At 37.2% G+C, this 24,522-nt stretch overlaps 1 protein-coding gene across 5 annotated transcripts in view; it reads left to right on the plus strand.

Annotated features, from left to right (window-relative positions):
- The window catches only part of reln (reelin), a 155,720-nt gene that overhangs the window by 11,695 nt on the left and 119,503 nt on the right, over nucleotides 1-24,522 (plus strand). For all 5 annotated transcript variants that reach the window (XM_008411936.3, XM_017305227.2, XM_008411934.3 and 2 more), the window contains exon 2: nucleotides 15,882-15,989. In XM_008411936.3, the coding sequence (XP_008410158.1) occupies nucleotides 15,882-15,989 (108 nt within the window). The remainder of the gene's footprint in view (nucleotides 1-15,881; nucleotides 15,990-24,522) is intronic.

The raw sequence follows: 24,522 nt of genomic DNA on the forward strand, positions 1-24,522 counted from the left end.
GGCCAATTAACCTGACAGTCATGTTTTTGGACTGTGGGAGGAAACCGGAGTACCTGGAGAAAACCCACCATGCACAGGGAGAACATGCAAACTCCATGCAGAAAGACCGGGGCCGGGAATCGAACCCAGAACCTTCTTGCTGCAAGGCAACAGCTCTACCGAGTGAGTGAACATGTCATACAAAATTAATGAACGTCCCAGAATGTATGACCAGCTTTCAAGTTAGCCCTGCTGCCATGTTCTGGTAAACAGCATGCTCTGAATGCATGGGAAGCTTTGGAAAACAAGCATCAGATATTATCTGAAAACAGAAACTGAGATATTTCAGTCCGAACGCCAGCAGCGTTGTTGTGGTTATAGACAGTTTATTTGGAGAAAGCCAAACCCTCTGGTGCAAGCAGGGTGAAGTAGGGAGGGCGTGTCAAAGTCTGGGGTGAATCCATGAATGTCAACAAAGACGAGGAATGCAAAATTTAGAAAAGACAAGCCAGAAGAAGATCAACATGCCAAGAGCTAAAGAGCAAGATTAGCAGTAGAGTTATTTAAAACGCGCCAAAGTGAAGAAGATAAAACTCTTCTTTACCATATGGCTCCTATCTGATTCTATTCAAAAAATGTTGATGCAAGTTTTCAGTGATGCTCATTTTTAATACCTGATTCTACAACTTTTGCTTCATTTTTGTCAACTTCTTTTGTACGGAGGACAATTAGGGCCATACTATGAAAAAAAAAGTAGTAAAGAATAAAGTCATATTTTAAAATCATATTATGAAAATAAGATCTTACAAAATCTTACAAAAATAGTTTAAGTTTAAATACAAGAATAAAGTCCTAATGTTACGAGAATAAATTTGAAGTAGTACAAGAATAAAGTCGAAATTATATGCAAATAAATTCATACCAGAATATTAGCAGAATTGTAATATTGTGGCTTTATTCTTTTCATATATTTCATATTTTAACTTTATGACCACATTCTTGTAATTATTTTTATATTTTTTCCTATCTTGTCTGTCAAATCTTCGGTCGTACTTTTGATTTACTAGCAGTACCGCCTCATGAAAAGTTATGTATTTTTTGTGTTGCCAATTAAAACCAAATAATTAAACTCTACTTTAAAATCAGAGTCGGGTAAAGTAACCAAAAATCGTACTCGAGTAAGAGTAACACTACTTCAACATATCTTTACTCAAGTAAAAGTAAATAGTAGCTGTCCAAGAAATTACTCGAGAGTAAAAAAGTATTTGGGAAAAAGGTCAATTATATTAAATAATTGTTATTTAATTTAAATAACAATGGTTTTATTCTGTGAAGTTACTCACAGTAGTTGGAGAATCCATAAATTTTACTCAAGTAAGAGTATAAATACAAAAAAAAGCATAAAGTGGACAAAGTGCAGCCTTCTAGTTTAAACTAAACCTTCTAGTTAATTCAACTCTTGGAGGATTGACTAAATTAATAAAAAGTTACCACAACTTAGTGCTGTAAGTTTATCTTTCACAAACTCAGACATTCAGGTTCAAAATCTAAATCTGGCTAAATCCATTTGACTTAAAGCGCAGAAGGCAGTAGACACAACTAAATGTGACTCAGATGTTTTACAGTGCACATATTGACAGTGATGTTTACTTTTTGTACATGCGGGTCACTTCAGTTTGGCATGTCACTCCTCTTCTGCAGCTCCTGCTGGAGGAAAGTGCGCCTCCTCCTCTTTCTGTTCTCTGCTCCTCCTGGCAGCTCCATTGAAAGAAACGTAATCCCTGCTTGGGGGGGCCGTGTGTCGTCTGTGCTGATAGCATTCAGAGGGACTTGTAGTGCCCCAGTGGACCCACTACAGAGGAGGCGGCATGGTGACACTGGATGGGTGCTGGGCCCTCATCCCTTGGCACAGACGGATTAAGTCGAGCCCCGCCCCCATTCAGCACCACCTTCCTTCAGCATCCAGGCTGGCAGAGGCTGATTATTCATACATCAACACTCGCATGTATTAGTTCTCCTGAAATTGTGTGTCAAATTTGAAGTTAGTTCGGACTAAATTTACAGACAATGATGAATTTTAAGTCTCTCCTTTTTACCACAAGGTTTATGAAATGTAACATTCTTTAGATGTTAGGACTGCAGTATGTAACCTTTATAATATATATATATATATATATATATATATATATATATATATATATATATATATATATATATATGTTATTACATATTCTTTCAAAACTGTCACTATTAGCATAGCCACGACGTTGGCAGACAAGTTTTTCCGTGTTTCTCCGCCATTAGCACATTTAGCATCGCTCACACAAGCATGACGCATGAGCTGATCAGTACAGTGTTGCGAGGGAACGCAAAAGTTTTGCTTGGGAACAACAACAAAAAATCCTCCATGTCCAGCAGGGGGGCTCCGTAAATTGGAAGTCCTTCCAGAAGGCTCCACGTGGGGACCGTCTGCGTTTACTGCTACATGTTTAGCATTGAGATGCTATTTTAGGCCTCAATAGCTTCGGCGATATTTCAACTTCTATTAGCACAACTTAAACACAACAAAAGTCTCTCTTATAGTTACATCACATCGTTTTTTGAAGAAAAAATTTACTCCCAGTGGGAAAAGAGAAGCAGTTTTTTAATTTGTTGTGTGTAGATGCCACTTGTGCGTCGGATTTATGGGTGTACCGGGAACACGATACAAAGGTTCCGGGTCGGGACTTTTGCTTAAGAAAAAAGAAAATCTGATTAATTGTGTAAAAATAGTGTTAAAATCTGTGCAATCAATTGAAATTAAAACGTTAAAAAAAACTTATTAAAAAAAGCATCAAACTTTAAAAATAAATTCTTACATTCAATTATATTGTTGTTCTTAAACTAATAAACAACCCTGATAGAGTGAAGTGTTTTATAGTTGTAACCGTTTTCTAGCAACATTTTCCTTTTTGTGGCTGACATTCTTAATGCCACTAACATAGTAGATTCTTTTAAAACATGGTTGATTTAGAATAAAAAGTGAGACTTCATGTTTTATTTCTGACTGTGGAATGAGTGTTTGGACGTCTGCGTTCCTGGAATGCTAAAGACATCTTTTGCCTGCATGTGTGAGTGCTCTCATGTATAGTAATGTCTGCTAACAGGCAGAACAGCTGTCTGGCTTTGCCAAGGAAAACAGCCAGATGTTTCATAGCAGCAGATATAGGTTAGTGTACAGACAGATGGACTCAGTGGGACTAATTCTCTGTTTTAGAAAAAAAAAGATAAAGGAAATAGTTTGTCTTCTCAGTTAACCAGCTGTAATAAAAAATAACCTCTGTCATGTTCTTGTTAATAAAAATGTCTAAATTGATTTTTTTAAAAGTGTAGTTTTAATTAAAGCAACATTAGTCCACCTGTTTCTTCTCTTTTATCTCAAGAGGCTTGGTAAGTTTAGACTGTGTGAAATTGGAAATGTGTGAATTGTAATTCAGTCCAACGCAAACACAGCAAGATGTTTTTTCACAATATATTAACTTTGTATAAAATATGGGGGAAAAAAAACTTTTCAAGCTATTTCCTCTCAGCTGGAAATAATTCAGTAGAAGCAGTGTGTGCTATTTTAATAAAACATGACTGAGTGGCCCTGAGACACTGACATTTATTAAGTTTGGTCCATTTCTCTCCTTGAAAGTGGGGTAAGGTCTGTGATGTTTCATGAACACACCCATTTCCAAGCTAAAACAATGATGGACTGCAAACTTCACCACATTTAATGAGATTTTACATGATAATAATCTGAAATTTACCTGTATTTAGCCCCCCTGAGTTGATTCTTCGAAGAACTGCCTTTCTTACAGGTGAAAGTCTCCCACTTTTGCACATCTAGAGATTAAAGCTTTTAGCTCAAGCCCAGTCAAATTGGAAGTTTTCAAGTCTTATGAGAAATTCTGAAAGGACTTTTGGTCTGAACTTTGACAGGGCCATTCAGGTGAATATGCTCAGATCTAAACTATTGATGCTCTGGATGTTTGGTCGCTGTTAAAAGCTCTGTCTCTTTCAAAAGTGTAGATATTAGCACTTGCTTTTATCGAAACTATTATGAGAATTGTGTTGTGGCAGCAAAAATATTACAACACAAAGTCCTCCTAAAATGTGTGGGGATGTGTTTTCTCGATGTAAACAGCAGCTATAAACAAGATATAATTTCAAGACCCAGAGCAGACAACCATTTTTATCACTAGTGAGTAAAAACCTTATCACTACATAATCCTTTTTTTTCATGGTTCAGTTTAGACAATGAGACATTTTCACTTACATTAGAAATTAGTCAAGAATAATCAAATTACTGAGAGGATCAAACTGGATTGCATCATGGCCTGTAACAGCTACACTTATTAGTCTTTCTTTGATTTGAGTGACTTTTATGCTCAAACATGATCACTGTTTGTGTGTATTCTTTCTGTTGCACTGAAATATGCCACTTTAACTCTTCCAGCATGTAGAGTGTGTTATTATTCCTTGAATGAAAAATGAAAGGCTTCCACTTTTTAGTGTGCTTGCAGAGATTAAAAATGTCTCATTAGCTTTTGGATTTGAATATGTGCGTCTTTCCTGTTCTCTCTTTGCACATGTTGTTGACATCCTTTCCCCGAGGGGTTATATTTTTCTTTTAATTCCATCGTAAGTCTTTTGGCATGAAAAATGAAAAGAGAAGATATTACATTATGTGAAGAGCAATATGATTTCAAATTACTTGCAGATGGAGATTGTGTTACTCCCTTGAAAGCCAATTAAAAAAAAGCAAAAGGAGTCCCTGGAGCACAGAAACATAAATCTTGATTTTGGAATATTAAGGGAACTTGCACAAAGGATCTGCTCAGTGGTGGATAATTTGGACACCTGCACTTGCTCATGTTTAGGCATCAAGTACGCTTGGCATCATATGAGATCAGCACAACGAAGTGTGATTTTGAGGTAGATTGTGTGTGAGGAACAGGATGTTTGTGTCACGATTCTGGGGTGTTTTGCTTTTCATCAGTGTTTGTATTTTGTTTTACTGTTTATTTCTGTGCAACCTCGGTCAGTTCATTCATTTGTATTCAGTTCTCTGTTTATTCTTACATTTTATTTAGACATTTCCTTATCCTTCTATCCTCTTCCATTCTGTCTACCTCCCCCTCATCTCCTCTCTTGCTCACTAGCATCCCTGTTTAGCCTCCGTGCACAACTGCAGCCTATTTCCAATTATCCACCTGTCCTTTGTCAAGTAATCAAGCTCCTCAGTATCTTTATACAGCAGGTGTGGTGCTCAATTCAGATTTTTTGCTGTAGTCAGATGATTATTATTTTTATTTATTTATTTATTTTACATCCTACTAACTAAATCCGACTGCAATGACGTTTCTGTGTGAACGGTTCACGTCCCAAAGCGACCCGCATGCGCAGAAGAAGAACGAAGACGTCACATAGCAACACATTGTTTACGGAAGTAATACTGGATGGAGCCGTTTATGGATCGATTTTCACATTTATTTAGCAATGAGAGCCAATAGTATCGTTGAAAGATCACAACAAGAAGGAATCTAATAAAAAGGAAAGCACTCTATTAGCATTTATCTTTAGTGAAGAATTGTTTACAGCTTCTGTGCGGTCGGACCAGGACTTCCTTCGTAAGTTCGTAATTAGAATTTTCAGCCATTGTTTATGTCTGGATTTATCTCATCTGACGTTTTTGGTGCAGAATTATGACGCACACCTCATATAAATGACATAAAAGTAAAATGCGACACGACGATCACGATGTTCAGACTGCAGACACTTTAACAATTGGATAGGATCAGTTTTTTTTTCTTTGCGTGCTTTCAATGACCGCCAGTTCTTTGGATTCACTCATCCTATTCCACCAGGGGGCTCTACGGTTTATTTCACACCAGATTGAAGGGACTTAATGGCGAACCGGAAGTCGTCGTAATGTTGCCATCTGCCTACGTAAGCGAGCTAAATTAATCTTAAAACCACTTCTTACTTGGATTTTTGAGTATTTCCCAACATGGTGAGTTGATGTTGAATGTTGTAAGCTATTGAGAGAGATTGGCAAACTGGGTTAAAGCTAATGAAAATGCTAGTGGTTTCAAGGCAGTGAGAATCAACTGTATCGATAAATGATCATAACAGGGAAGGATTCTAATAAAATGAAAGCACAACTATTAGTAATTATCTTTAGTGAAGATAAATGCTAAAGATGATCTTAGCAGTAATCATTGTAGAAGAGCCAGAACAATGCTGACTCTTGTTTATTGTTTATTGGGGTCTATATAGAGTTCAAGGACTGTCTGCTTTATAATTTGTTGGTTAAATCAAGCATAATTGGTGATGATATGCTCATATAGTCTAGGTTTAAATCTGTGATTTTAAGCTTGTGTTGATTTGAATTGTACAATGCTAAGTATTGCCATTTTTGCTTTGACTTTGTTTATAGCTTTCCCTATCAATTCAAGAAAGTCTCTTCACCAAACTGTCTTGAAGCGGTTGTTTTTCTACATAACTGTTGCAAGTAGGAAGCCAAAACAACCTCCATTTTTTAAAAAAAATTAAAAAATGGGCAGAGTCTCAACACTGCAAACATGACTCAGAAAAGCCAGTGCCTATGTAAATACTGGTAAAGTACACCTAATTTGAACAATTGCTTTGATTCCAACAAAAAAACACATCAAGCTGCAGTTTAGCAGACCTGTAGAAGCTCAGTTCCTCATAGGTCATCTGTGATAGAGTTTCACAGCAGCAGATGGCAGTGCCAGCAGGCCAGGATGGTGCCAGTAGGTTACGCAATGGAATGATTCTTGTAAGACCTGACTGGAACGCCACATGACACATGCATGTGCAGAAACACACTTCCCACACGTTCTTCTGTTTAAAAGTGAACCAGTGCGTCGATAGTCAGTAATTCTGACGATCTGGAAAATGCTCCAACTTGCCGATTTGACTATTCATTCCTCCTTTTCTTATCCCAGTAAATTGTGGTATATCCTTTGAATCATTATGGTCAGGTGACAGTCTGAACCATTTCAGGAAGCTCAGGGTGAAGTGACACCCCAAGGCTGGCGTGGCGATGGGAGCAGATGGATATATAGGTTCCCTATGGTCTGGCCTCTATTTCCTGGTCATCTCTGGGGCACGTGCGTCTGCCAGTAGGATGTGGGTCAGATGGGCAGTTATCTTTATCAAGATTATTGCCAGGAAAACCTCCCAACTTTAGAAAACCAAACGGCCATCGTTTGGTTTACGAGAAAAGAAAACAACTTGGTTTTAACACACTGTAAAAACTAAATCTTACTAAATATTTATCTAATTTTGAGTGCAAATATCTCAGTTCACTTGAAATAAGACAAACTTAACAGAAAATTAACGTTTGGGTGAGATATACAAGCTTCTTTTAAGTCAATAATTCCTTCAGATCGATTAAAAATTACAATTCAATTTTTCAGTGGAAAAATCTGCCAGTGGAACTTGTGCTTCTTTAAAATCAATATTAAGGAAATGTTGACCTGAAAGAAGCTTCTCTATTTTGCTGAAAAGTTGAATCAGAAAAAGTAGGTCCATTTTAACCTAAATTGTATTTTTCCAGTATTTGTTCTTTGATTGGATTTTTTTTTTGAAATTGTGCAGCCACACTCCTGTAAATCAGCTTTTTGTTCAGTAAATATCACTCTAACAGTCTGACATAGTGTTCAGTGCTCAAAATCTTTGGCAAAACACACAGTAGCTGAATAATATTTTCTTCCTCTAACTGCTGAAATGTTCCCTGCAGACATTTAATGCTGTTGCTGGCAGGAAAGTCATTTCTGGCTGTTTTTAATTGATGTAATCATCTCATTTTCTTGAATGACAATTTGAATGTAATTGCAATGGACACTTCAGGAGAGAGGAGAGTACAAACATGCAACGTTTGTTTAAAACTAAGAAAACATGATTAAAATGTTGTGTATAATCTAGATTAGCGATCTAGATGGACCGAAAAGAGACAATAGAAATGAAGTTACTTATTTTTGTGAACTTTTCTATTGTAAATCAAAAGTGGCAGTTTGCAACCTGGAGGTGGAGGTTCTGGTTTCAGCCGCAGGGGACAGCTGTGAGGGCTTTGAGATGGGTCCATGTCAGTCCGCTGCTCGTTAGTGCATGAGTAACATGGCTGTCCAAAAAGTCTTCAAAAGTTGTTGCTTGTCACCATATAGTGACAAAGTTGCTACGTTAGCTACAGTGGGCTGTCGCTTTACAGTAGTCTGTGAAATTTAAGCAGTTAAAGTTGCAGTATGTAACTTTTATAAAAAATATATTTCTTGCGTCGTGACAGAATGGTATGAGACAAATAATCGGTGGGAAAAATCGAGCTCCTCAGCCTTCTGCCAGTTCTCCCAGTGCCAACGAGAAGCAACCAGTCAGAGCCAGGAGGCGGGACTTAGCGCTTTCAATCACTAACTGTGGTAGGCTACAGCTTCGTTCTGGTAGCAGAGCCTGTCATGAATGCTCAGGTCAGTTATCACTGATGACGGCGGGTAAACGGTTTTCCTGTGACTGTAAGTTGTTTCTCAACCATCATTGAACAGTGAGTACACGAGCGTGATTGACAGCACTAAGACCCTCCTCCTGCCTCTGATTGGTTGTTTTTGGTCCGGAGTGGTGCATTTCTGTAGATGGTTCAGGGAAAATGTGGAGGGTATTGATCTTTTCACAGATTATCTGTCTGATATTCCGCTGTCACCAAATGATGAGAGTTTTCACAAATATGTATAAAACATTGTTTTTAATAAAAGTTGCGCGCTGCAGCTTTAAGTTGAGTTTTCCAAACTGTATCAGTGGGATGAAGCTGATGTCGATATTCAGTCATACTTGATGTGTCCAAGTTTGATACGGTGAGTAACAAAATTTCTTGCAAATATCCCTAAATTAGCAAAAACAAAACAATTATAAAGTCTGATGAGTGAGAAAAGATGTTTAATATTTAATTTTAAGTACTTATGAAATGCAGAGGCAGGTATTTATTAATATTTAACAGTTTAATTGATTTTATCAATGCATTCCAGCACAACCAGCCCTTTGTGGATATTCATGATCTTCATATTTCCCAAAATAAAAAATGAACTTGGATCTAAAACATGCCGTCCAGCTCTTTTCCTGACTCTAGTTTTATTGTTACTTTGAAAAATGAGCTCATGGTTCCAGGACAGGTTGTGCTTTGCCATTTATTTCAGTAATTAAATGGCAATAAGGATTAGTTTCATCACTTATTTTCCCAAGAATTTTGTCAAAGCGTTGTTTTAAAAATAAAAAGTACAAATAAGTTGACTGTCTTATGAAGGCTCACTCACTTTGCAAGGCTCAGTTCACTGGGACCTGTGTGAAGCAACTCTGTGGTACCTTATCAAATTTTCAGTGGATATTCTGTGTCTTCCTCTTGTACCTTGTTTCTCTGATGTTGACGATGCTTTTACAAAAGACAGGAGAAGTTAATGCAGTCGTGTTGTTCTTGATTACCAGGTGATTTCAGCATCGCCGGAGAGAATCATGCCTGAAATATTCATCAAACAAATTCAGAACCGTAACCGGTGGGATTATATAAAAAAACTAATGTTTTACACCTCAGTAAGCTTAAAGTTTTTTCTTTTACTTTATTATGCTTATTTTGCAGAAGATCCCTGCTGCATCTCTAGTACCTGTCTCTTTTAAGCTGGTGAATGTGTGTTTTGTTTTGTTGGTGCGCTGGTGCACTGTAAAACACCAGAGCCACATTTAGTTGTGTCTACTACCTTTTACTCTTTAAGTCAAATAAATTTATCCAGTTTTGGATTAAATGTGAATTTGTGAAAGATAAACTTGCAGCAGTAAGTTGTGTTAACTTTTTATTAATTTATTCAAACCTCCAAGAGTTGAATAACTCTTGGAGGTTGAGTTTTAAGGTTTGCACTTAAAAAACTGAAAGAAGAGAAAGACAGGAGTGGGAGCTATTTCCCAGAATGCTTAGCGGCATGTTTCTGTCTCCTGAGGCTCAAGTGCGTTACGTTGATCTGACTGGTGTTTTATTAAATGTTCATTTTAATGCAATTCTCAGTTGGCAAAGCTTGAGGATAATGTCCTGATCACACTAAATGTTTCTGAGCTGAATTCATTGGGATGTTTAATAAAATTCATCAGATCAGAAATTTAGTTCAAACAAGAATTTAAATTATTGTAAAGTAAAATAAATATTTATTTTAACTTGATATTGCGAGTAAAATAATAGAGAAATGTGGCTCTTTAACTATTTTTCTTTCTAGCATATTGTGAAATAATTATTTGGTTTAAATTGCAGCATTAAGTTAAAACTCACAATTCATGATTAATGAAGTTAAAAAACATGTTTAGACAACTTGTCTCTTGTTGTTAAATCAACTTCATGAACTTTAATTTCTGAGTTAAAACCAAAACAGTTTTCTTGTGACTTAAGTTGCATTTGTAAGGTGAAGTTAAACCACCTTCAAATGTTTTGCAGTGCAGTTTATGCCCTCATGTTACTCATGGTGGATCCAGAGAAGTGTAGAAAGCCCCGGGCCCATCAATAGTTGAGCAGCATGGTTGTGTGTGTCTGTAATGAGGCTTACCGCATCTCTTCATCAATATTATATGCTGGCTTTGGGCCAAGCAGTGAGCGCCGTGTTCTGGTATAAAGTGTGTGGGTCTGAGTGTTATGCATACAGCGTGATGAGGATTTTGCAGAACTTCACTTCAGACCTCTTACAGATGTGCAAATACATCATCATGCTGGAATGCGGTCTCATCTTGATTGCTTTTTGCATCTCTGACCCTTTTAGTAACTAAAATTGCTAATTATATATTCAGAAAGATCAGAAGCTTAGATTAAAAGCTTTGGTCTTTTTTTTTTAAATCCTAAAAGAAGAAATTGTTTAGTTTTTTTTTTCCACATGAAACTGCAGAATACACAATTTTTCCCAGAACTGATTTCTATTTTCGTGTGTTTGTGTCGTTGATTTGCAAACCAGAGATGCAGTCTTACGCAGGAAACGTCCTAAATTCAGTCCAGATGTCTCCCTGATCCGCTTCAAACCTTACGCTTGTGTTGTTTGCACATCAACAGTAAACGGTGTAAACAAACCCATTCTCCATCACACTGAACCTTAATGCTCTCTGAATGAGACGCTCAGTAGTAAATTTCAGCCGTATTCCTCCCTCATGGCTCCTCATCCCCTTCGGCCAAAGCGAACAGCTCTCAAAAAATGAAGTATGGACGAGAATGTTAACGGCTAGCATCAAAGGCCCTTTTTCTGAAACGTGTGTGTGTGTGTGTGTGTGTGTGTGTGTGTGTGTGTGTGTGTGTGTGTGTGTGTGTGTGTGTGTGTGTGTGTGTGTGTGTGTGTGTGTGTGTGTGTGTGTGTGTGTGTGCGTAAAGTACCCCCACAGGTGATTGGATCTGATCCCATCTCATCTGATTGGCTCATCTGTCTGATGCGTTACACAGGCGAGTGAGAAAGTGCGGCAGGGTGGGGGTTGTTGGAGGCCAGGCTAAATAATTTAGATCTTGGATTTGTATTGATCAGGTAGCGCGGTTCTCCTCGGGCGGCTCCGCTACGCCGTCTCTCCCTGCTCTTGTTTTTCAGCGGTAACCTTCTGGCCCCAGCTTTACCTTCTCCTCTTTTTTTGTCTCAACCCCCCTACCTTTCTCCAACCTGCTCACCAGCGCGCCTTCAAGTGCATTTCTGCAAGGGAAAATCATTCCCTCATTTACTCGTGGAAGAACATTATGAACCTGGGCTGATTTGCATTACAGAAGGAGGTTTTTATTTATTTTTTTCAGTATCTTTTTGGAGTAATGGAGGGTGTGTAACCTTGGTGATGCAGGTCAGTGGAATTGCAGAAATTAGCATTTTAGCTGCTCCAAGTTTAATGCATTACTCTATTAAATACAGTACAATGTCACGGCCTTGGATCAATACTGCAGAATGCAATTACTAATGAAACATGTCTCAACTTAACATTTAATGGATTTGTTGAATAGGTAATGTGCTTTGAGGGGAAATGAAAAGCATGTTATGTGTAGTATCATATAAAGATGAAACTTATTCACGTAAATTAGGTTTATTTTGGCAGTTTGTGGTTGATGCAGTGGCAGATGTTCAGTCAGAAACAAGAAATTAATAAAATGTTTCTTCAGCTGTTTTTATTTAATCTGTATTATATTTTAAGATTCTTTTACTGATCCTTGGTCAAGTTGCTGAGGGACGTATTTTCACAGACTTACTCTTGATATTTTTTTGTTGCATTGTTCCAGCCTGAAATTTTATTTCCAAAAAATCGGAGTCGATGTTTAGATTCTCCAATCTGGTTGTAGTTTCATTTTTATCAAATTTTCTTGCATTACGATGACCAGTTTCAATGCGTTTCACTGGGATTTCATGTGACAGACCAGCACAAAGCAGTTCATGGTTGTAAAAGTGATGGAAAATGATACAAGGTTTTATCTGTCAATAATGTAAAAAGTGTTATGGAGTACATCGCTGCCAAGTTTGTACCTCCAGAGAATGAAAAATGTTTCCTGTTCTAACTTACAGAACAACTCAAGCTCATTCAGATGAGATGGAGAGCAACTGTGATCATACATTTTCAGATAAGCTGATATTTTAGCTGTGGATTTGACTAGGCCATTCCATTGCAGCACCATCTGGTTGGATGTTTCAGACCATCGTCAGAAGGTGAACATCCCCTACAACTTTACATTTAATGGGTTTGTTGAATGTGTTTGTCAGCTTTATAGAAATTGGTGAATTTTGAAAAACTAATTGAAACACTTTTCGCCTCACATGATCGACTTCTGGATGTTACTACTGGTGGAAACGATGAAGAAGATGACAGGAAGTGGTAGGAGGATGATGATGCGGGTTGTTTTTAATTATTTATCATGTGAACAAAGTTATTCACATCTGACTTTTAATTATATTTCTTAAGGCAAAAATCACAATTGCAAAATTGTGTTTATTCAACATGAGTGGATTTTGACAGAGTTTTACGCACATTTTTAATGGACACGCAGCTTCTGTTGTGGTAAAAAAAAATGGCTCTATGTGCCTGGAAAATACATAACACATAATACTACCTTTAATCTTTATGGCTAGTTTAAGGGTTTTTATGTTTTAGCTCTATATCAGGGGCTTCAAACTCATTTTTGTTTTTGGACCAAATCAAGATCATGAATGCTCTTAAAGGGCCAGTTGTGCCAAAACGTATTTATAAAACCTGTTTACAAACTGTTAAAATATCAATGAATTCTTAAAATTTAATAATATTATTGACCATCTTTTTAGCCTCTCCAGGATTTTGTGTTTGTCGAACTAACTTGGAAATATTTGCCCTTATTTATTATGATAAATGCAACTTTTTAATACTCACTGTATAGATCATGGACTATATTCTGACATCAATTAAATCTGAGGCAGATGTTTAGTACAAGCAAGAAAGTTTTTGAGAAAAATCTGCAACAAACTCCCAATGATGTATTAACGCAAAAAAGTGCAGAGATTTGTTGATTTTGTGTAAATTTCCACAATAATTCTCAAAACTGGAAGGGCTGATTGATATAATTTGACAGTAAACAGATAAAAACTGCATTGATTTGATTGAAAACATAATATTTAAGCACATTTAGTGTTTAGCTAAGAGTCAAGAGGGCCACATAAAATGCTATGGCGGGCCGGATTTGGCCCACGAGCCTTGAGTTTGAAGCATGGGCTCTATATGCTAAAATTTAATTTGATGCTGAAACTAAATAAAGATGGCAGCCAAAATACGTCTTTTGGCTGCATGTTTAGGTTCTAGTTGGGTTGAGGGTGTGTAAAGTAAGGTGTTGAGTTTTAAATGTGACTTATGAGTTTAAGGATTGTGACAGGAGAGCAGAACAGGAAATGTCTGGATGCAATAAAGACGGTAATGGGATGAATTATTGAGGCTTTGATATGGATGAGAGCCTGGGAGAGGGAGATGGCCGAACGCCTCAGACGGGGTGTAACGCGTCCAACGTACACAAAATCACAGAGAACACACACATTCAGACACACTGTAAAACATTAGAGCCACATTTAGTTGTGTCTACTATCTTTTACTCTTTAAGTCAAATAAATTTATCCAGTTTTAGATTTTGAACCTAAATGTGAGATTGTGAAAGATAAACTTACAGCAGTAAGTTGTGTTAACTTTTTATTAATTTAGTCAAACCTCCAAGAGTTGAATCAACTGAGTTTTTAGGTTTGCACTTAAAAAACTGAAAGAAGAGAAAGACAGGAGTGGGAACCATTTCCCAGAATGCTTAGCGGCATGTTTCTGTCTCCTGAGGTGGAAGTGCGTCACGTTGATCTGACTCTGGTGTTTTATTAAGGCAAATGCTCATTTTAATGCAATTCTCAGTTAGCAAAGCTTGAGGATAATGTCCTGATCACACTAAATGTTTCTGAGCTGAATTCATTGGGATGTTTAATAAAATTCATCATCAGATCAGAAATTCTGTTCAAACAAGAATTTAAATTATTCTAAAGTAAAATCAGTATTTATTTTAACTTGATATTGTGAGTAAAATAATATAGAAATGTGGCTCTTTAACCAGGTGAGGGCAGATTTTAGGGATTAATGAAGTTAAAAACATGTTTAGACAACTTGTCTCTTGTTGTTAAATCAACTTCATGAACTTTAATTTCTGAGTAAAAGCCAAAACAATTTTCTCGTTGACTTATATTTTCAAGGTAGCAGGTGGACTTTCATTTTCAAGTTAAACCACCTGTAAATGTTTTACAGTGCACACACATGGTGAATTGTGTGAGGACACGTTAAAGGGAGACACGTCTCCCAGTCAGAATCTGCTCTGCCCATGAAAACACACCAAGCCCAGAAGAACGAACGCCCTGGGACAAAACTGATTATGTTTCTATTCATACAAAAAGAAAAACACATTAACACTGTGAGGCGCCTCCTGTTCTCTTCATTACTTCTCGGTAAGCATGGGGATCCCAGGGTCAGGAAGCATCAAGTCCTCCATGTTTCACTGCAGCAAAGCGTTTTGCTCCTCTGTGTGCAGAGCTGTTTTCTGGAGGGGGAGCGTCAGACGGTTCCCCTGAGCTCTGCGCTGCTGACTGGAAGCTGTCCAGTAGCCGATCTCCCTCTTTTTCCAGTGTTAAAGCCGACTCTGTGGGCCTGTCACTCCAGGCTTTTGCTTACCAGACAAATCTATGGTTAACTTTCTACAGGATCCACGGGGCTGCAGATGCGTTCAGCTTGATACGCTTTCAGGTTTTCTGCTGTCCGAGGAGAGCAAAGCTGTTCGGGTTACAGCCAATTAGCTCATCAGTTTTCTCTAATGCGCATGTCGATAGGGACAAGTCTTGTTAAAAGAGGGGTCATTTGTGAGTCTACATTTGTGTGTCATTGAATTACCATTTGTATCAGTAAATTATTAGTTTCATTGTTCAGGTTCTTGTCAATACATTTTAAAATGTTTTTCAGTCGTTTCAGTGATTTACTTCAAAGGTGAAAGTTGTTACACTGCAAAAACACATTTTACTAAGTAGTTTTGGTCTAGTTTTCTGTGAAAATATCCTTTTCAGTACTTATTTCAATAAGTACTTGAAATAAGTGAACTTATTTCAAGTACACTTGAAATAAGAAACTTGACTTGCAAGAAACTTTTCAGTAACACATGGGAGCTGGTTTTAAGTCAATCATTCCTTAATATTGAAAAGAAAATACTTGTTCCACTGGCAGATTATTTCACTTACATATGTGTGACGTCTACCACGTGATCAACATTTTACCTCTTTATGCTTTGATGAGGCATCAATCTTCCCTTCAGCTTTTTAAAGAAATCTTCCTTCCTTCTGTTTCTTCAGTCTCCATCTCTACCAGTGTCCCGTTTGATGGTCTGCTGGTGACTGGCCTCTACACATCCACCCCAGTCCAGTCTGCTCCCATTCCTGCCCCCGCTGCTTTCGGCTTTGGTAAGTTACGTTTATGCTCATGGAAGAAGGTTCTTGTTGCTTATTGTTGTTGTTATTGTTTACATCTGCGCCTTTCTGGAGGGCAAAAAGACGATTCTTTTACTTGCCGTCTATAGCCGCGTTAACTTAATGAAACCTGGAGATGTAGTTGTTGTTAATTTAGTGCGGTGCGCCAGAGCAAAGGGGAAAGTAATGCAGAAAAACCGACGAACGACTCGAAACTACGTGCATTCTTCTTCTCCTTACACCACACGCAGACCCGTTGCCATAGCAACTGGCTGACTGCAGCTCCACTAGCTGACCAAGTAGAGATCATGTTGAAGCGTGTCAAAAACCACACAGTACCACAAAGATGGACATGAGAAAAAAGTCAGAAATTTTTGATTCATCTCAGAAATTTTCTAGAAAAGTCATGAAAATTTTGGACTTTTGAATCTTAAAATTTCAAGCTTTTTTTTTTCTACAAAATTTCTGAAATGAATCAAAGAAAAATTTTTGAGGTTTTATTCTGTCTACAATATTCAGTTGTAAAGAACAGGATATTTAGTCCGTTACAGTTTTGTGTTTTCAGGCTTGATGTTTTTTTTGCACTTATCAATAGGTCTGAGCAAAGCGGTGGTTGATTAGCTAATTTAAACTCCTGCTCTATTGGTGATCTGTCAGATAGTTGTTTTTGTGTGGCGCCTTATTTCTTCCAAATCAACCAAAACGCACCAAATTCAGAAGCACAGCTACATGTTAAATTTGTCAAAGTCAAGCTAGCATGCCTGAGCTACGTTCGTCTCACGCGCCATGTTTCTTTCTAAGTAAGACGTTTCACTGACCTGTGAAATGTGATACTTTTGGACTTTATCTAGTTATTGTAGTGTTGACAATTATTAGCAAAACAATGCATCCATTTCTTATATAAATCAGATGTACATTTAAAATTTAGCATGTTATGCTGACAACTTGATGGCTAGTTAAAATAAGTGAGAAGTTTTAATATTTCTATAAGGAAAACACTCAAAATATAGAGAAAGAAGTTTTAAATGAGTATTTATTTTGCTCCCAGAATGTTGAATGATGGAAGAATTTCACCACATATACTTTTTCTTTCATGTTTTTAAATAAATATGAATATGACATAAATGTAAACTGAACACAAACAAACCAGTAAGGGTGGTGAAAAGTCTAAAAGGAGACGCGGTTCCTTCGACTTGTTGGAAAATGTTCTTTGGGCAGGATTGTCTGCAATTGGTTTCCACAGAAGAAAAGCATAACAACCGTTTTCAGGAGACAATTTAGTGGATGTGAAATGTTATTTTCAGGGATTGTCTCTGTGCAAACAATTTCCTGCATCCATTATCTACTTCTTCTCCCATCGGTGGGTTTATCATTTTATTTGGTCTTAGTTTTGCCCTTTTTTATCCTGTTTTTCTCACAGCAAAAAAACAAACAAAAAAATGGGATTTGTTTTGTAAATTCAGTCTAATTATATGAAGAGGCAGCTGAGTAAAATGCAGTTTTTCTCTAGGAACGCAGTGGTCTCATTTAAGGAGTAGTTTGGCCAAAAACTTGCCTAAAAACCTGGGTTTGGTTGAAGTGAACTCCGGATCGGATCGAATGCATACATGGATGCCAAAAAGAGAAATCCTACAATTACTAAACTCCACATAGACTTTGATGTAAACCTGAATGCGTTTGGTGCGAACGCACCTTTAGCCACATCAAAAACAGAGCTGACTCTAGAGTTTTAAACATAATGACAACAATATTTTCGATTGTTCCCTGCTTTTGACCAAAGTGGTTCTTTCCTCTGCACTTCAGAACAACCCATAATAAATAATTTGTGCAGCACAGCAATGATTTATTTTAATTTTCCATCGACATTTTTAATCGCACTCATCACCACGTCTCACCCTCAAGCTGCAAAGCCTGCTAACGCTTACATAAGTCGGCGGGTTTGGAGTTTCGACTCCATCTCTTGGCGGCTCAGAGACATAAAAGTGGAGACGGACACAATAACGCTCCTTTCAGAAAACACAGAAAAAATGCTCAGCTTGAAGTGTTTAGTGAGAGGCTACTTTAGAAGAAGTGCGTCCTGACAGATCCCCCTCTGCACTGGGTGGGGTCTTACTGGTGTAGCTGAACAGGAATCCTCAGAGAGGCCCGGCTCGGAGCTGGTGCCCAGTGCGCTCACTCATCCTGACTACCTCCAGTGTTCCTCAGACGCTGACTTCACCCTGGCCCGTCCGCTCTGCCTTCTTGGCAGTTCTGCTTTCTGGGGTGGCATCCAAGCATGAATTGCGTCACCTTCGCTACACTCTAATGACTAGAAAATTTAGAAATACTGCTGCATAATGTTGCTGCTTGTGGAAGGAACTGTTAGGCTCTAGTATTTGATGAAAGCCTGGAAAACCTCGAGGTTGAGTTTGTGCCACACCGTGCAGTCAGTTTCTTTCTTGCTGCATTTTCTACCAGTGGGATCTTTAGACAGGACGATGTAGAATCTGCTTTATTTACAATACTGAAATTGATAACCACACTGTAAAAACACAAAATCCTACCAAATATTTTAGCTTCTAGTGCACATATTGCAGTACATTGGATTTAAGACAAACTAACTCACGAGTAACTTTTCAGCAAGATGTAGGAGTTTAAGTAAATAATTCTGTGAGTCTGATGAAAAAGTAGGAGCTCCATTATCAGATTGTTTTTTGATTATAACAAGATGTTTTCTCCAGTTAAAAGTGAAATAATCTGCCAGTGGAACTAGTAGTTTTTTCTGTCAACATTAACCAATTGTTGACTTGAAATAAGATTTTATATCTTCCTGAAAAGTTACTTGTCGGTTAGTTTTGTCTTATTTCAAGTGAACTGATTAAGATTTTCGCAATATAAACTGGAGGAAACTATTTGGTAAGTCTTGAATTTGAGGATTCCTCAAATTTAATTTACCTCATCAATGAGCTTCTACACTGCAAAACACAAAATCTTACCAAGTATTTTTGTCTAGTGCAAATATCTTAGTGCACTTGAATTCACTGACTTACAAATAACTTTTAAGCAAGATTTAAGAGTTTGTTTTGAATAAATTTATCCAACTTCAGATTTTGAACCTAAATGTGAGTTTGTGAAAGATAAACATACAGCAGTAAGTTGTGTTAACTTATTATTCATTTATTCAAACCTCCAAGAGTTGAATAAACTGAGTTTTTAGGCTATATAGCTAAAAAAACTGAAAGAAGAGAAAGACAGGAGTGGGAGCTATTTCCCAGAATGCTTAGCGGCATGTTTCTGTCTCCTGAGGTGGAAGTGCGTCACGTTGATCTGACTCTGGTGTTTTATTAAATGTTCATTTTAATGCAATTCTCAGTTATCAAAGCTTGAGGATAATGTCCTGATCACACTAAATGTTTCTGAGCTGAATTCATTGGGATGTTTAATAAAATTCATCATCAGATCAGAAATTTAGTTCATGCAGTTTGAAACCATAATTTTAATTATTCTAAAGTAAAATAAATATTTATTTTAACTTGATATTGTGAGTGAAATAATAGAGAAATGTGGCTTCTTAACCAGGTGAGGGCAGATTTTAGGGATTAATGAAGTTAAAAACAATGTTTAGACAACGTGTCTCTTGTTGTTAAATCAACTTCATGAACTTTAATTTCTGAGTTAAAACCAAAACAATTTTCTCGTCGACTTAAATTACATTTTCAAGGCAGCAGGTGGACTTTCATTTTCAAGTTAAACCACCTGTAAATGTTTTACAGTGAGTGGCAAAATGTTTGGACACTCCTGACCTAAAACAAACTTATTTCTTGCTAAATTAGTAAATTAGTCTTGTCTTTGCACTAGAAATATCTCCTACGTTGTGTTTTTGCAGCGTAGAAGCTAATGACGTTACTCTGTTAGATCAAAACACGGTGAGACTCATGAAGTAGAAGAGTTTAAAAATAAGATTGAGTGTAGAGCAGATCAACAGGAGGGTCATTGTTCCCCATCAGGGCCAGAGGAGTTAAGACAAGCTGCGTCTTTAATTCTTCTGAATGGAGCCAGTTAACACATGAACATCAACAAAATAAAATACTAATTCCCTTCATCTCAAAACACGCACACACTCCCACTGTGTGGTTTAGGAAACATGTGGTCAGCAGGTGTATCAGTGCAATATTTAATGTGCGCTCGCAAAATGGCTAAAATTAAACCTCTCATGATCATCAGAGGGGAAAATAAAGCAGCATTTGTTGGATGTCCAGGAATGTTTTTGTGTTTTGCACCACGTTACCTTTGTAGCAGATATTTATCCTGGTGAGACCAACATGGCTTTCACTGTAAATAATCCAATTACTATTAACTTTTAAATGGTGATTGACTAGCTTCTAGACCTGAAACTAATATCACTTACTGCCATGAAGACACAGAGAGTGGTGTCAGACATAAGGCCCGAGGGCCGAATTCTGCCCACTGTAGATCGTTTTTGTGGCCCTATCAGTCTCTCTGTTTTATTGCGGAAATTCACGCAAACTTAACCAATCCCCATATTTTTTTTTTTTTTTTTTTTGTATTTTTGCACTGATGCATAGGCCTGTCACAATAACCAATAAATCAGTTAATCACCCTATAAATTAAAGCGAGTGCAATAATTTCTATTGGCATGATTTATCATTTTTCTCTTTCTAACCAAAAACTGGATGATAAAATTCTTCAGTCTGGTGTTTTGGTCTCAGTGAATTGAAGTATAATTTTGTTTACAGAGACTTCGTTTTATTTGTTGTTTCTCTTGTTTTGTTTATTTATTTTTTTTACATTTTAAATGTCTTCCAGTTCCAAATGTGTTGACTGTTTGCTAGAATTTTAAATTTATTGATCTTTAAGAATGTGTTCTTGCCATTTTCATTATATCACTTAAAAATCAAAAATAACAATATTATCGTTTATCGCAAAGACTTCTGGGACAATTTGTTATCCTAACAGACCAAACAGTCATAAACATTCATAAAGTCTCCTTTATGTTCATGACATTGTTGTCGGTCTGATGCACAATCAAAGTGTTAAATTCATGTTATAAATAAACAAATACTTTACCAATATTAAGTAATTATTGACTTGAAAGAAGCTCCCAAGTTACTTCTAAGCTATTTGTCTTATTTCAAGTGAACTAGGATATTTGCTGAACTGTTTCTGTGTGTAGCTGCTGTGCTCTTTGTGTTTAGGTTTGTTTTGTATGATTGTGCATTTTGCTGTTTTTCTCTTTGGTGTGTCACATTGGTAAATTTAGACCCTCCAGTGTTTAGTCACAAAGAGACAATGACATGCAGACAGAAGGCATCGGTTTAGGTTTTTCCCTCAACAGTCTCAACACTTTAATAAAAAATGTTTTGTTTTGACTTTTACTGCGTCGTCAGATCTCAACGCCCACTCGTTATTAAATCAGTTGATGTGTGACCAAAGCTGCGGCAGCCACTAAGGTATTCAAAGGAATGCCATTTCTGTGGGTTTTGGGCTGAACTGCGGCTGCAGCTCGTTCCTCCTCTGCCGTCAGTCAGCAGATCACACATTTGCCGCTGGTTGGCTAACCTCAGGACCTTTATGATACTATAATTGCTCTGTTATGGCTAGTGAGACAAACTGGAGCTAAAAACAATGTTCTTTTTTTGGATCGGTGCCCACTCGGAGCACAGGGGCATAAACTGCTTGTGGTTTCCATAAAAATACCCGTTGGTCCTGGAGGCTGGGTCCGTCTGCAGTGTTTTTGTCTGTGTCCTGGTGCCGGGCGTTGAGATTTATTTTGAAATTTATTGTTATAATTCACACTCTTTAGCTAGAGTAGGCTGTGTGGTTTCATTTGAGGCTTGTGGGTGGTAAAGTTTGTCACTTCGGTTATTCACTACGGACCTGTTTGTGGTAATTTTGACATGTTTGTTGCAAACTTTATAGATGTAAGTGCATGGGGACGTCTGTATCTGCTGCCAGCGCAGCAATATGAATCTGAACTGACTCAGCAGCCTGAGAATTAGAACCTCTCCATGTTCTTGTTTTTCCTCCCAAAAAAAAAAACTTTCAACTTAGACGACTTTCTTTCCAATCCCTCAGACTTTAGGGACTCGAACTGAGATCTGGAAAGATTTCAGACTGAAAGTGACGGCTTTTCTTACCCTAATAATCAGTTTAGCTATCAAAACAAAAGGCTTGCTTTCATCTGCCACAAGGCAAATAATGAAGTGATGCATTGAAACTCATAGACCAATGTTTAAATGTCTAAATGGAAAGAATTGTCACGTTTGGCCTGATTTGTGTTTCTCCCCTAACGGCTAAATGTTTCCCATTATCCATTTAAGCACAAAAACAGAACAAGTATTCATTCTACATGTCTTCAGCTACGTTATAATTACATTGATGTAGGAGCACAGGAAAGAGGGGCTTTGGAAAAAAAAAGCCAATACAGAATTGACGAAGTATGTGCACTGTAAAACATTTACAGGTGATTTAAGTTGAAAATGAAAGTCCATCTGCTGCATTGAAAATGCAATTTAAGTCGACAAGAAAATAGTTTTGGTTTTAACTCAGAAATTAAGGTTCATGAAGTTGATTTAACAACAAGAGACAAGTTGTTTAAGTATTGCTTTTTAACTTCATTAATCTTGAATTGTGAGTTTTAACTAAAAAACTGGCCTCACTTGGTTAAAGAGCCACATTTCTCTATTATTTTACTCACAATATCAAGTTAAAATAAATACTTATTTTACTTTAGAATAATTTAAATTCTTGTTTCAAACTGCATGAACTAAATTTCTGATCTGATGATGAATTTTATTAAACATCCCAATGAATTCAGCTCAGAAACATTTAGTGTGATCAGGACATTATCCTCAAGCTTTGATAACTGAGAATTGCATTAAAATGAACATTTAATAAAACACCAGAGTCAGATCAACGTGACGCACTTCTACCTCAGGAGACAGAAACATGCCGCTAAGCATTCTGGGAAATGGCTCCCACTCCTGTCTTTCTCTTCTTTCAGTTTTTTAAGTGTTAATCTAAAAACTCTAGTTTATTCAACTCTTTGACTAAATGAATAAAAAGTTAACACAACTTACTGCTGCTGTAAGTTTATCTTTCACAAATTCACATTTAGGTTCAAAATCTAAAACTGGATACATTTATTTGACTTAAAGAGTAAAAGATAGTAGACACAACTAAATGTGGCTCAAATGTTTTACAGTGTTTGAGTAGAGGAATAAAATGACCCAAACATGCATGAAAAATGGCAAACAGGGACCGATGAAGAAGAGAGGAGGAAGATGAAGGGATGGCATTCCATCACTTCCTCTGACGGAGTGGCTGATTACTGCTGCCTCTCCAGTGCTGAGCTGCTCAGAAACCGGTCAGTGATGGATAGCTCGTTTGCTTGGGTGATGTTTATTTTGTCGTTAATTTGCATATTTGTATGTATTTGTTGAGTCGTTGGCTTCTGCTGGTGAGGTTCAGTCCCCCCCACGTCGCGTTATGATGAATTTGGCCGTCTGACAAAACGGACAGCTTAGTGACGGGGACATCCAGCTGACACTCGGCTCCCATGACGGATGGGCTCATGCTAACACACAGCCTCGATTAGAGATGAAATCCCGCTGAACTTTGACCTTTAGAGGGAGGTGCGAGAGGAGATCTGCTGCCAAGAGCGTAATCGTGCACATTTAATTCCCAAAGGAACACCTTTGAACACTGACAGCACCTACAGTGCCACGCAAATGTAGGGGAGACTGAGACGCACTGCAAAAACACTAAATTTTACTGATTATTTCTAGTCTAGGTTCTAGTGCAACTATCTTAGCACACTTGAAATAAGACAAACTACAAGTATCTTTGTAGTTTGTTTTAAGTAAATAGTTTAATATTGATGAAGAAGTATTAGTTACATTGGCAGATTATTTCACTTATAAAAAACATTTTTCCCATAAGTTAATTTATCTGCTGATGGAACCAGTAGTTTATCATCAGTATTAAGGAATTATTTACTTTAAACAAGTGCGTATTTCTTGCTGAAAAGTTTCTTTTGGTTTAGTCTCTTATTCCAAGTCTACTAAGATGGTTGTACTAGAAACTAGACCAAACATACATGGTAAGATTTTGTTTTTGAGTGAATAATCTGCCTGTTAAATTTGTACTTTATCATTAACATAAAGAAATTGACTCAGAACAATTTGAATTTTGAGTCAAATTGTTTTGTTTTCAGCACTTTGTCTTGCTGGAAGCTGCTTGTAAGTTAGTTTTGTCTTATTTCAAGTGTATTAAGATATTTGCTGCAGAAATTAGACATAAATACTTTGCAAAATGTTTATGCCAGAAATAAAAATGCCTCCCAGATAAAGACTCCAAGAGTCTCTTTTCCCCTCATTATTCAGACAGATTTAATGCCATCAGCAAACCGTGATGTACTTCAGGCTGCTCAGTGGGCAAATTATTTTCTCTGTCAATCAAATAATCAGTTGAGTTTGGAGCAGAAGTAAGTAAAATAATCTGAGCATTTGGGATTTTATTTAGTAAC

This window comes from Poecilia reticulata, chromosome 6 (assembly GCF_904066995.2).
Source record: "Poecilia reticulata chromosome 6, P_reticulata-male-v2, whole genome shotgun sequence".
Classification (NCBI taxonomy): domain Eukaryota; kingdom Metazoa; phylum Chordata; class Actinopteri; order Cyprinodontiformes; family Poeciliidae; genus Poecilia; species Poecilia reticulata.